Below are 11895 nucleotides of genomic sequence, written 5' to 3' on the forward strand. Positions count from 1 at the left end.
AGATTTAGACATTAATAAAATTAATCATAAAAAATTAAAATTAAAGTTATATTAATATAAGATAAGTTTTATTCGATAAAAGTAATCAATTGTTAAATTTTTGTTTATATTTCAGTAAATATTCCTCCTTTACCGAATTGATTCATCTATTTTTTCTTTTTGTCACTCACTCGTAGACTTTGTAATTTTTCATCTACTGTAGCCGTCACTACATTCGCAGCTGTCTCTGAATCAACCGCCGCCACCTCTCTATCAAAACTCTTGCCATCTCGTCATCTCTCCACCTTCTTCTTCAATTATATCAACTTGTTCTTCAATCGTTCATTTTCATTCAAACATTAAATCAATAATTCTAAAGTCAAAGTAACGGTACGTTTTTCTAAATCGATTCTAAAGCAAATTATTTTTTTCCATTCAAACGGAATCAACTTATCAATTTCCTCTTCTTTTTTAAATCTTTATATGGCTTAAATTGTGTTGGATCACTCCATAGTTGAGAATTTCTATTAACAATCCAAACATTTGCCAGCAAAATAGTGAAAGAGGTGGAGTTTGATGATGCAAATGATGAAACCTTCGCGGCGGGCCTGGAGAAGTGGAGATGGTGGTTGAAGAGGTGCTCGAGAAGACGAAGCAGAAGAAGAAGCCGATGAAGGTAACTGTGTTTAGGACTTTGCTTGTTCAATTCCGTCCACGACACCGCTCTCATTAATCATGATGGCGACGAGGTAACCATCGTAGAAGGTTTCACCTCTTGGAGAGCTTGTTGCCCTCAAATTTCATCCAGGACACAATCTTTTTTTTCATCATGGTTGAGTTTAGTAACGGTATGAAGATCTCCCATATCTTGACGCGAACCACGTCGGGAGTCGCTAGAGGGCTACAAGTGCTCGAGGAGGTCAAGTTGCGACGAAGGGCAACAGAGGAGGAAGAAGAAGGAAGGAAAGGAGTGTGGAGAAGGTGAGCCATTTGAAAAACCGAACAATGTAGAAAGAAATACCAATAGTGTTGAGTGTTGAACTTCTATAATCTTTCACTCCAGGTAACAAAAAGAGAGTGAATGTAAGCGAGTTTCATTGCAAAAGTTCCTGAAACTCCAATTACATATCCAAAATTATTGTTATGATTTGAATTTTGTGGTGATTGTGCTAAGATGCAATTGGAAGAGATGAGAATCGATGAGTAAATTTGGTTAGATTGTAGATTGAATAAATTACCATTTATATATATGAAAGATACAGACGCCGACAAATGTACACATATAAAATAAAACAATAATTGTAACTATGGAAATGGCATTTGTGTGCCAAAAGTACTCGGACATTGGTTACGCAATTGGTCTATTAGGATATTTTTGGCACACATAAGCCATTTTCTATGGTTATAATTGTCGTTTTATTTTTATATAGATACATTTGTCAGCATTTATATCTTTCATGGGTACAAATAGTAATTTATTCATGGTAGATTTTACACGAGAGGTGACGGTGATTATGAAAAGAGGATAACGAAAAAAGAGAAAATGAAAAAGTATTTACGAAATTATGAATAAAAATTTAATAATTAGTAATTTTTGTCAAATGAAATTATTAGATGGATATAACTTTAGTCTTAATTTTCATGGTCAGTTTTATTAGTGTCCAATATTTCATAATAAAAAATAATTATTTATTCTTTAAAAAATTAAAAAAAATTAATATAGTGATTAATTTATTAATATATTTAAGTAAGTATTTAATTTAAAATTTTAAATACTGTCTTATGTATATAATAATTTATAAAGGATTAAAATCGCATTTTATATATACAACAATCTGATAAACTTTTATATAGAATTTTAATATGTGACAAATTAGTTCTCATCTCACTGAACTTGAAGATATTGTAAAAAAACTAAAAAAATTCTTTACTTTTTTTTTAATTTTTCCTTCAAAAAGAAAAAGAAAAAGAAAAAAAGCATAACACAAAAATAAAATAAAATAAAATTGAATACAATGCCGTGGCTTATAAATTAAGGACTCCATTTCCCTGCAAAAAGCAAAGCTTTAGAAGTTGGATAGAGTGGTAGTGCCAACAACTTCTTCTTTCTCTCTCACCGACACTCACGCCTGGTAACTCTTAATCCTCTCTCACTCTCATCATCATCGTTATCATTATCATCATCATCATCATCTCATCGTGTTTTTCACCCTCTCTGTTACATTTACTTTTTATTGTATTTTCCCCATTTTTGAGGGGTTTTTGCTTTACTAAGTTTCTTCCAAAGTTCTTTGCTTTTTCTTGTTCCCTTCCCTTTTGCTCATCGAAACTCTCTTCAATTTCTGAGTTTGCTTCTCTTATTTTATTTTTCTGTTTTGAGCTGCACTAAACCACTAAAACCCTAGTGTCTTTATTTATTTGTTTGATTATTGTGGTTCTGCTAAAAAGAAATAATAAAACTTTGAGGTTTTTCAAGGGTCCACTCTAAGAACATCATGCTTCTTACACTGTTCTGTCATATTCTGCAACAAGTATTTCTTTTTTCTTTCTTTCTTTTTTTAAATTCTTCGTCTTGTTTCACCATGCTTTCTGGTGAAGGTATTTTATACTACTAATAATAATATTTATAGTGTCACTAAGTGTCAAGTGGTGTGCTATGTTGCTTTTTATGATTACATGGGAAATGGGATCCACTCGAACCAGGTCCTTTAACTTATCTGAGAAATAAAATATATTTGATTTATCATGATTTCCTTGCTCTGTACATGTACTGCTTTGGTACCTGGAAGCTAGAATGAGTCATGAGTGAATGATTGATTCAGCAATAACCAAGATTTGTTGTTACTTTTGGAGACTGATATCGACCTGCAGATTCTGCTACTTTAAATTACTCAAATCAAGTTGTGATTTTGTGTCCATTTTGCTTTGAAAAGATATTGCACACCCAGAATTTCTTTAGAAACAAGATTACAAAAGTTAATAAATGTCAAAATTTTATTTATAGAAACAGAAGATAAAAATACAGGAAATTCTTTTCGGATTTGGTATAGTACATTAATGCTTATGGAGATTATTTTCCTTTGGAATTTAAACGTGAGCCTTTTTTGGTAACTGCTTGGTTTGGGGTTAATCCATTATCATTTTTTTTCTGCTTGTAATATCTAGATTTGTTATTATTACAGAGACTGGAGCCAGATAAGAAAAAAATCATCTATGGAGGACGGCGCAGGAAGAGGTTTGGGATGCCAGAAGACTATGGATGGGAAGGCGAGTAACGGGAATGGTGTAGGAAAGGAAATTCCTTCCTGTTGTTTGAAGGCTTTGGCTTCATCCCCTGAGTCTGAGGCAAAGTGTCATTCCACTGTTGTTTCTGGCTGGTTCTCGGCATCTCAGACTCATTCTGGTCATTATCTGCTATTTCGTTTTGAATTCATTGTGAGAGTACATTGGACTAAAATTTTACTTTATTACTTACTTCCACTTCATCTCTTTTTTCAGGCAAGTCAAGGAAAGTTCAATATTTTAACAATCCAATGTGGCCAGGTGTGTGATACATACACTTGCATGACTATGATGTTTGATCACAATAATTACAAACTTTTGAATTTGTAATGGTGATAGTAATTCTTCTTTTGATGCTGGTCATGGTCGACCCTTACCTTTGAAAATTTATTTTCTAGAATTTTTTGGCACTAAATATTTTGGAGTCCTTTCATATATTCAATTGTTAACATGCATCATTACCTCTTGCTTTTTTGAAATTTCAATTCTTACCAAATATCCTTTTCTATGGACACATCAAAATCACTTTGTCAAGTGTGCTGCTTCATCTTTTATGCATATGAATACCGCTGACGGGTTTGGTGCCTACTTTTAGGAGAAGCTCATTCCATCAAAGTTGAGGAGATCCTCTTCAAGGAAAAGTCAGAGTACCAAGAAGTCTTGGTTTTTCAGGTTCAGCATCTTCCACATTGTTCTCTAATTTATTTTCATAAGCAATTACCTAATCTGTTTTTTGCAGTCGGCGGCATATGGGAAAGTGCTGGTGCTTGACGGGATTGTTCAGTTGACTGAGAAGGATGAATGCGCTTATCAGGAGATGATTGCTCATCTTCCCCTTTGTTCAATTGAGTCCCCCAAAAATGTGAGTCAATTTGATGCAATGTTTTTTGTGGTTGATCCCGATCTCCCAACTTATACGGTTTCTGATTTTCCCAACATAATGTATTTGTGTTTTCAGCTCCTATGTAATTTTGCAAATGCTGGCTTCATGTATAGTCACCAGTTAAAATATTTGATTTCCTTTAGTGTGTGCGTGCGCCTTTTTTTTTTGTCGCTATTTTAGTAACTTTTCCCCTTTTGTTTTGTTTTGTTTTTATAATTTGCTAAAAATGGTTTTTGTGATGTTGTTTCAGGTTTTAGTTGTTGGTGGAGGAGATGGTGGGGTTCTAAGAGAAGTATCCCGCCACAGCTCTGTTGAACACATTGATATTTGTGAGATAGATAAGATGGTTATTGATGTAAGTAATAGCATAACTGAAATCATTTTTATGTACACTATATTTTGTTGATAAGAACAACTTCTTGCAATTGTTATCTTGCAGGTATCTAGGAAGTATTTTCCGGAGTTAGCCATTGGGTTTGAAGATCCTCGAGTACACCTGCATGTTGGTGATGGTATGCATAGTTCTATTTTCAAATATTCTTTTGTTATCACTCTTTTTGGAGTTTCCAATTCTATGGATGTATATTCATTGATCGAAGACTATACAGTTGCATAAAAACCTTTATTTGACATCTTTCACCTTTTGGCAGCTGTTGATTTTCTTAAACGTGCTCCTGAAGGAAAGTATGATGCCATCATTGTTGATTCCTCGGACCCTGTCGGTATGTCATTCTTTGAACAATATATTTCATTAAACATTCTAGTCAACAATGAATACAAGATTCGTCATTAAGGGATGAAACTTAGTGTTTTTGAGGTGTTCTATTTTAAACGCTGTTTTCACAAATTTCGTGCTACACGCTTTTTTAATTGTTGATCAGCTGTTAGTTGAAATCGATCCACTAATTTTAAAGTAATTAGTGGTATGGTAATTACATATTAAGGTTTTGATGATCAACCATGGTTATGTAGGTCCTGCTCAGGAACTTGTAGAGAAACCATTTTTTGATACAATAGCTAAAGCTTTAAGGCCTGGTGGAGTTCTTTGTAATATGGCTGAAAGCATGTGGCTTCATACACACCTTATTCAAGACATGATTTCCATTTGTCAAGAAACATTCAAAGGTTCTGTACACTATGCATGGGCAAGTGTTCCAACATATCCAAGGTATTCTACTTTCCACACTTTAATTAGCCATAAATTTGCATTCTTCTCTAATTTGAGCTTCTTCTAATACCTTTGTTGTTGGCATGTAGTGGCGTTATAGGCTTTCTTCTGTGCTCGACAAAGGGGCCTCCTGTTGATTTTGTGAAGCCCATCAACCCCATCGAAAAGATAAAAGGTGCTGATAAGCATGGAAGAGAACTTCGGTTCTATAACTCACAGGTGAGCATAGTAGCTAGAATCTCGATTAAATTATTAAAATCTTTCGATATTACGATTTTAAACGTGTCAACTGATTTTACATAATTTCTACTAGCTCGGACGATTCTACAATTTAAAAATCTTGTTATGCTTTTCATGTGAGATAGTGCTGTTTTGTGAGATGGGAGTCCAACATATTTGCAACATTATACACCTCTTTCTGTTGTTGTGCAGATGCATTCAGCTGCTTTTGCATTGCCCACATTTCTGAAGAGGGAGGTGAGCTTGCTGCGAGATAAGCTTGATCAGTAAACAAGGCATGTTTGTGTGTTGTAGCCTCTCCAAAAATCTTGGTTAAAAATTGTTGAGATTATTTGTGTTGTTAAGACCAAATTCTGTATATGGAGATTGACTCTTATGTTAAAATCTGGCAATTTTAGGTTGCTTTGTCTTTGTTGTTTACTTACTCTTTTTGGTTTTATGCTTGTAAGCGTGTTTACATGCGTTACATATATATATATAAAATTATGATGTGGTAATAATAATTTGCCGATGCAAATGTGAATTTCTAGAAACCTGTTATTGTAACTATAAATTGATTCCTTATTAATTTAGAGAATAATTTTAAAAAATTAAACAGAAAAAGATTACGAGTGGTAATATTATTTACTTGATCTTTCTGTTATCTCTGATTTAGGAAAAGCCATGATAAACTATCAAATATTAATACCTTAATAGTGTTTCTTTATCTTTTCTTTTCTTTTCTTCGTGCCTTTTAAGATCTCAACTCTGGGTTTATTTGGTAATTGAATCATGACAAAAATATAGATAATCTCTATAGATAATAATGATAGGGACTTAATGGCGAAGAAAAAAATCACAGGTCAGTCAAATACTAATATTTTCTCTACGAGACTCCAACTTAAGACCTTGTCTTATGTTTTCTTTTTTTGACTGAAGGATATTGTTACATATTCATCTATACGAAGAAATAAAATAAGATAAAATGAGAAGAAAAAACAACTCCGAACACCACTTCGACATTTGCTTTTTTTCTAATACTCCTCCCAAGTCCCAATCTAACATTCACTACAATCGGAAACTTTATATATATAAGTAATCTCTCTGGCACCCGGCTCTTCCTAGTACCATTTCTACGAATAGCTCTAAGAGCATTCGCTGCGAATCTAGATGCATATATTGTGGCGCCAAGACTCGGTGAGCTACCACCAGCCTTGGCCAATGCATCTTGCAGCCTATTCTCGTCTTCCCTAAGACTCTCTTCCAGCTTCCGTTTGCTGTAACGCCTCCACGCCGCTTGTATGAAACAAGCAGCCCAAGTGCGCCATTGCTGCGAGTAGAACCTGAAAGTGTGGCGAAGCTGCTTGCTGTGAAGTCGCCGGAATTGAGATGCAACGAACTTCAAGTCGTCGGCCTTTAGAGCGAATGCTTCCACCTCTGAAAGAGTTTGGACGGTCCTAGTTGAGGTGGGAAGATTGGATGAGGGATTAGGATCTAGTGCCCATGTGAGGAGCTCTTCTCCACAGAAGTCTCCGGCCTTTAGATATTCCGAGTTAAAGAAACCTGTTCTCCCACCATTTGTTGTCACAGTCAATAGCTTTCCTCGCATTATGAAGAGCATCTCGTCAACCGGATCTCCTTCGCGGACAATGCAGCTTTCTTCTGTGTACAGCACTGGCTTGAGACGGTCACACATTGCATCTAAAAGTTGCTCATCCATTTTCTCAAACATTGGCACCTTCAAAAAAGTTCATGCTAAATTAGAATATTATATGGGAAGTGCATGACTGACTACATTTTCATTTTCCAAGCTTACTCTCATCAGCAAAGCCAAGCAAAGATGACGTTTAATGTCCCTTCTTAAATCCTTGGGAAGATCGCGGATCAAATTGTCTTCATCAACACCTCTGGTTTCTTGCCATTTGTACTGTTCGTGTCGTCTGATTCTCTCTCTCAGGCTGTCGGGGAGTAAGCGATGAGACATCCACTGTTCTGCATCTCTCCTTTTCACTCTCATCTCCTCCAACCTGGTTGTTGTTGATTGCAGATATGTCTGTTTAAGGAAAAGTATCCTTGGTGAATTAAAACTATTTAACATGTAGAAATGTGCAATATGATGACCAATATTTTTAGTGACCTAATAGCACCTATTTTCTGAGAGAAGTATCCGATAGGGAAAATCGAAGTTCAACTAGCAGTAGAAGACTCCATTACACAAAAAAGGGATAGAACTCGAGGGAAATATGGTTCTTGAAATCAAGAGTTATTCCAAAATCAATAAATCATCATTGTCAGTATTGTTAAATCATTAAAATACAAAATATATTTGGTACTAACCTGCATATTTCCGATGAGAAATGAAAACAGTACCAAACCAGCAATAGAAATGAAGATTGCAAAGCAGATCTCCCATACATAGGTACTCGTTTTCAAGTTCTGCCCAAGAGAACTGCAAAAAAGAAATCCAGCTTAACTTAGTAAAACTATGCTCAATATTTACATCTATATCAAGGCATTAAACATGTCCAAAACAAAGCCAAAACCAATTTCCACTCTGCAGCACCAAATCAGACTAACATCATCCCCATGCTTCAGATTATCCAATATTTGTCATTGAAAATTATCTCCAGTTTGAGACAGAATCAGACATGGCAAACCAATCCATTATATCTACAATCGTTACATGCCTAACCGCCCACAAAAACCTGAATTTGACACAAACATGCACCTGGGTATGCATACACTAATTTTAACGGAGGATGCTTTTGAGCGAAGGAGTCAGTGAACGAAGCAACAATATTAATAAACAATTTGTAAATTATAAGAAAAGCATACAGAGAGCTGGTGCAGCTACAAGTTGCTTTCATAACACTCATAGTTGATATCAAGTTAATCTGGTCATATCCAAATCAAATCATACAGACAATTGAACACAGTACAGTTACTTCATAACTAAAATAGTTAATAGCAGTATAGCACATACTGACAATAGAAACACTACAACATACCTCAAATTCTGAAGGCCCCACCAAAAACAATAAAAGAATTTCTGTGGGAAATCTTCTGACGCCACAACGCCAGATTGAAGGGCATCAAGGAATATTCCAAAATCGAAGAGTGTTGTATTTGGCTGCTGTATCGGGCAAGAATTATTTAATAATGTCGAGATTGAGCCCCGATAATCATCACAGTATATTTCTGCCTTGTTACACTTGGTTCTTCGACAGGCATTTTGCCAGCATGTGGTTTCTCTTTCTATAGAAAACAAGTACCAAAAGGCACCAAGAACCTAGAGCAACAAGTAAACTCAGAAATCAGAAGATATGCCAATGATATTATTTTCAACTTTTATAAATAAGATCATTTTCCGTAAAGATACCAAACATCAGTCACATCTACTCTAGATATGCTACATATTAACCAAAATATATTGATTTTAGGCTGAGGATTCGGGAAAAAAAAAAAAAAAACAGAATCCACAAAGACTTTAACAAGGATGGATGAGAGGCATGGCATGAACAATACAAAAGAATTTCTTAGGTCAGTTAGGTGTCACATAACATCTAACACAACGTCCAAGATGTACATGTGTGTCCAACCATGTGTCTACTCTGTCCACTAAGGCATGGCTCTGACTAAGTGTGCTCTGTTATGATTTTCACAAGCTTTTCGTTACAAAAAATTATCCAAATTGACATATAGAGACAGGTGCAAGAGAATTTTTTACACTCATCTATACATGATTAGGAAACATGACCTTGAATGATTGACAAGGAACTTCGCGAATCAACATGTCTAAACTTAAGGCATATAATTTATAAGTTAATTGCACTATACATCCTTTGAACTTTAGGTTGCGCAAATTATTTGCCATCCTAAACTTTGTTAAAAATTGATGGAAAACTAGCTGATGCGACCAATTTTGTGCAGTTGGGAAAGTTTAGGGCATAAAATGCCATCATCCCTAATTCATATGCACACTCTTGCAATATATTAGGCAGACAGATGTATTGGATCTGCACCCAAATATAACAAGGCAACAAATGTTTTCCCCTATCGGTCTAGAGCTTCGGATAATTAACAGAACATTTAAATCCTTCTAATATTTGCACAAACTCTACACCACAGATCCATATAGTAGAGAACAATAAGTAAACAAAATTTTTTAAAAAAATAATAAAACAGGAAAAAGAAAAAGAAAATGCAGCATGAACTTACATGACTTGCGAGCATGTAAAGAAACAGATTAAATGCAGCTCCAGCCCAAGCTGTTTCAGTTAGAATGCCAGAGCTCCTTGTAACCTCTTTATATAATGGAATTATTCTCAAGAACCGTGGCACATATTGGAAGAAGACCACAAACTTCAGCAAGTTTTTTGTATTCAATGATTCAAACCCTTTCATCTTTGGAATGATAATTAGGATCACCACCTAGGAATATTTAAGCAAGTGGCAAATCAAAATAAATTTCGCCTAAAAGGATATACAGAAGATGAAAGTCAAAATAGTCAAACAATAAAAGACTTTCATTTTCTTTACCTGTGGGAGGGGAAGAACGGCAAGAATGTCAACTAGGAAGTATGATGACAGATACCTCATAGCTATTGCCCAAGAATCTTCAACTAAAACCCCTCTTCCAAAGACTCGGGAAGAGGGAGCAATGAATCCGGTACGAAATTGGAAAATTATGTGGATTATATAAAAAATATCAGAGAAAGATCTCAAAACTGTTGCTGTAATTTCCATTTTTTTGTCCAGTGAAAGACATTTCCTGTCATCATCGATCACGGGGACATAGAAGAACAAAGGATCCAGTGATACAGCAATAAGGCAAGACAATACAAATATCTTGTTCCATCTTTGAAGGAAAGGGCCTTGCGGATCAAGGATTTTCTTTCTAGAACTGAAACTCTTAGCAAGAACATTGTTATAGGGCAAAGATTTGAAGGATTTCCTAATTCTCTTTATCCTTTCCGAACTAGACTCAAAGCCCCTTTGAAACTTCTTTGAAACCGAACCAAATGTGGCTCTGATTCTCCCCGATCGTGTTCCATTAAGTGTGGGATAGTTGCTCTCGGAACTCTTCTCCGAGCTCCAATCCTGAAATCTAAACATCACATGAACAATACACCTCAGTTGATCATTAATCTTCCACTGAACAAAACAATTTCATGGACTATGAAAGAGTACAGTTGAACCTTATATGTGAAGTTATTAAAGCATTTTTGTATTAATTGGTACATTAAGAGAGCAGTAAAAAATAGAACAGAACAAAACCTTGCTTTCAATTACAGCTAAAATGTCAATACCATCATAAATTCATTGTAAATAAACGCATGCACCATTAGAGACAGTTGATACTGACCTAACAAACTTGTCTTGCTGAAAATTCATAGCTGCTGCCTAGAGAGTTAGTATATGTTGTTCATGAAGATCAAAACTTCAGCGACTACTCCTGAAACAGTAGGATTGGATAGAGAGTGGTCCACAGTAATATCAATAGGGGGAAAAAGCGGAAAACAAAATCAGTGCACAGAATAACAAGTTTGAGAAAATGAATCAAAATCAAATTTTTGGAGTTGTTTGGTGATCACACAACGAAAACAGCTGTCATGTGTGTATGTACAGTTGTTTCCCAAATAAATTTGTCAGCGCATACATAATCATTAAATAGAATGTGTTTCAGAATCAAAGGCAAAATAAATAAATAAATAAAACAGATAAAGTACTCAAGGCAAAGGGAAATACTAGAGAATGTAACTATGGAAGGAAAGGAAGTCAAAGTGAGAACCTGAAGAAGAAGAAGAAGAAGAAGAAGAAGAAGAGATAGGGTTATGAGTTGATTGATGATGATTCATGAGAAGGTTCTCGGAAAGGGTGGTGGTGTAGTTGTGAATGTGAAGAAGGGATGACAAAGTCTTCTCTGTCGCGGGCCCCACTCCTGCAACTGGTTTCCACTTTTTTCCATTCAACGTTTTTCAAGTGCCTGCCTTCTTTTATTGGCTTACCGTTACCGTTACCGTTACCGTTACAGTTACAGTTACAGACTTACAGTTAGATATCCCATCCTAACACCGCCACTCCCAGCTTACACTCTTCCACTGTCCAGGTATCTCCAAATCTATCCTTCTGGATAATTGCATATTTTGAGATAGATTTTATAAGAAATGATGTAAAGTTTGATGAGTAAATTAAACTTTAAAACATTGACAAATTTAATCACGGATAAATGAAACTAGTTCTATATTTATGATAGTTTCTATGTAACAAAAATACTTAAATTGTTAATTTTATTTATATGCAAAATTTGTTAATATTTCAGACTTTTATATATAGAAATGATATTTTTTATTTTTTATGAGTA

The 11895-nt window shown here is 35.0% G+C and overlaps 3 protein-coding genes across 3 annotated transcripts in view; 2 read left to right on the plus strand and 1 right to left on the minus strand.

The window, feature by feature from the left end:
- LOC107605938 (spermine synthase) lies at window positions 1954-6063 on the plus strand. Its single transcript, XM_016307891.2, has 11 exons — window positions 1954-2111; window positions 3162-3382; window positions 3478-3522; window positions 3857-3933; window positions 4001-4123; window positions 4395-4499; window positions 4584-4656; window positions 4795-4866; window positions 5117-5312; window positions 5402-5531; window positions 5745-6063. The coding sequence occupies exons 2-11, from the start codon at window positions 3193-3195 to the stop codon at window positions 5820-5822; spliced, it is 1089 nt and encodes a 362-aa protein (XP_016163377.1). The 5' UTR covers window positions 1954-2111; window positions 3162-3192; the 3' UTR covers window positions 5823-6063.
- Window positions 6627-10991, minus strand: LOC107605934 (cyclic nucleotide-gated ion channel 1; the record flags this gene model as incomplete). The annotated part of the gene is given in 7 exon segments (XM_021106299.1): window positions 6627-7269; window positions 7348-7584; window positions 7869-7980; window positions 8540-8820; window positions 9750-9962; window positions 10071-10638; window positions 10897-10991. Coding segments are annotated over 7 exon segments (2083 nt in total), but the record flags the coding sequence as incomplete, so codon positions are not given.
- LOC107605937 (dehydrogenase/reductase SDR family member on chromosome X) overlaps window positions 10907-11895 on the plus strand; it is a 7083-nt gene continuing 6094 nt past the window's right edge. Inside the window, exons 1-2 of the mRNA XM_016307887.2 lie at window positions 10907-11011; window positions 11320-11640. The gene's annotated coding sequence lies outside the window, so the exon portion shown is untranslated. The remainder of the gene's footprint in view (window positions 11012-11319; window positions 11641-11895) is intronic.

Source organism: Arachis ipaensis, chromosome B07 (assembly GCF_000816755.2).
Source record: "Arachis ipaensis cultivar K30076 chromosome B07, Araip1.1, whole genome shotgun sequence".
Lineage (NCBI taxonomy): Eukaryota > Viridiplantae > Streptophyta > Magnoliopsida > Fabales > Fabaceae > Arachis > Arachis ipaensis.

What these genes read in the sequence shown, in the direction of transcription:
- LOC107605938 (XM_016307891.2), top strand. Translation starts at nt 3,193, where the DNA reads ATGGAGGACGGCGCAGGAAGAGGTTTGGGATGCCAGAAGACTATGGAT. An exon ending in AAGAAGTCTTGGTTTTTCAG is followed by an intron (nt 3,934 to 4,000) that starts GTTCAGCATCTT and finishes TGTTTTTTGCAG; the next exon opens with TCGGCGGCATATGGGAAAGT. An exon ending in ACACCTGCATGTTGGTGATG is followed by an intron (nt 4,657 to 4,794) that starts GTATGCATAGTT and finishes ACCTTTTGGCAG; the next exon opens with CTGTTGATTTTCTTAAACGT.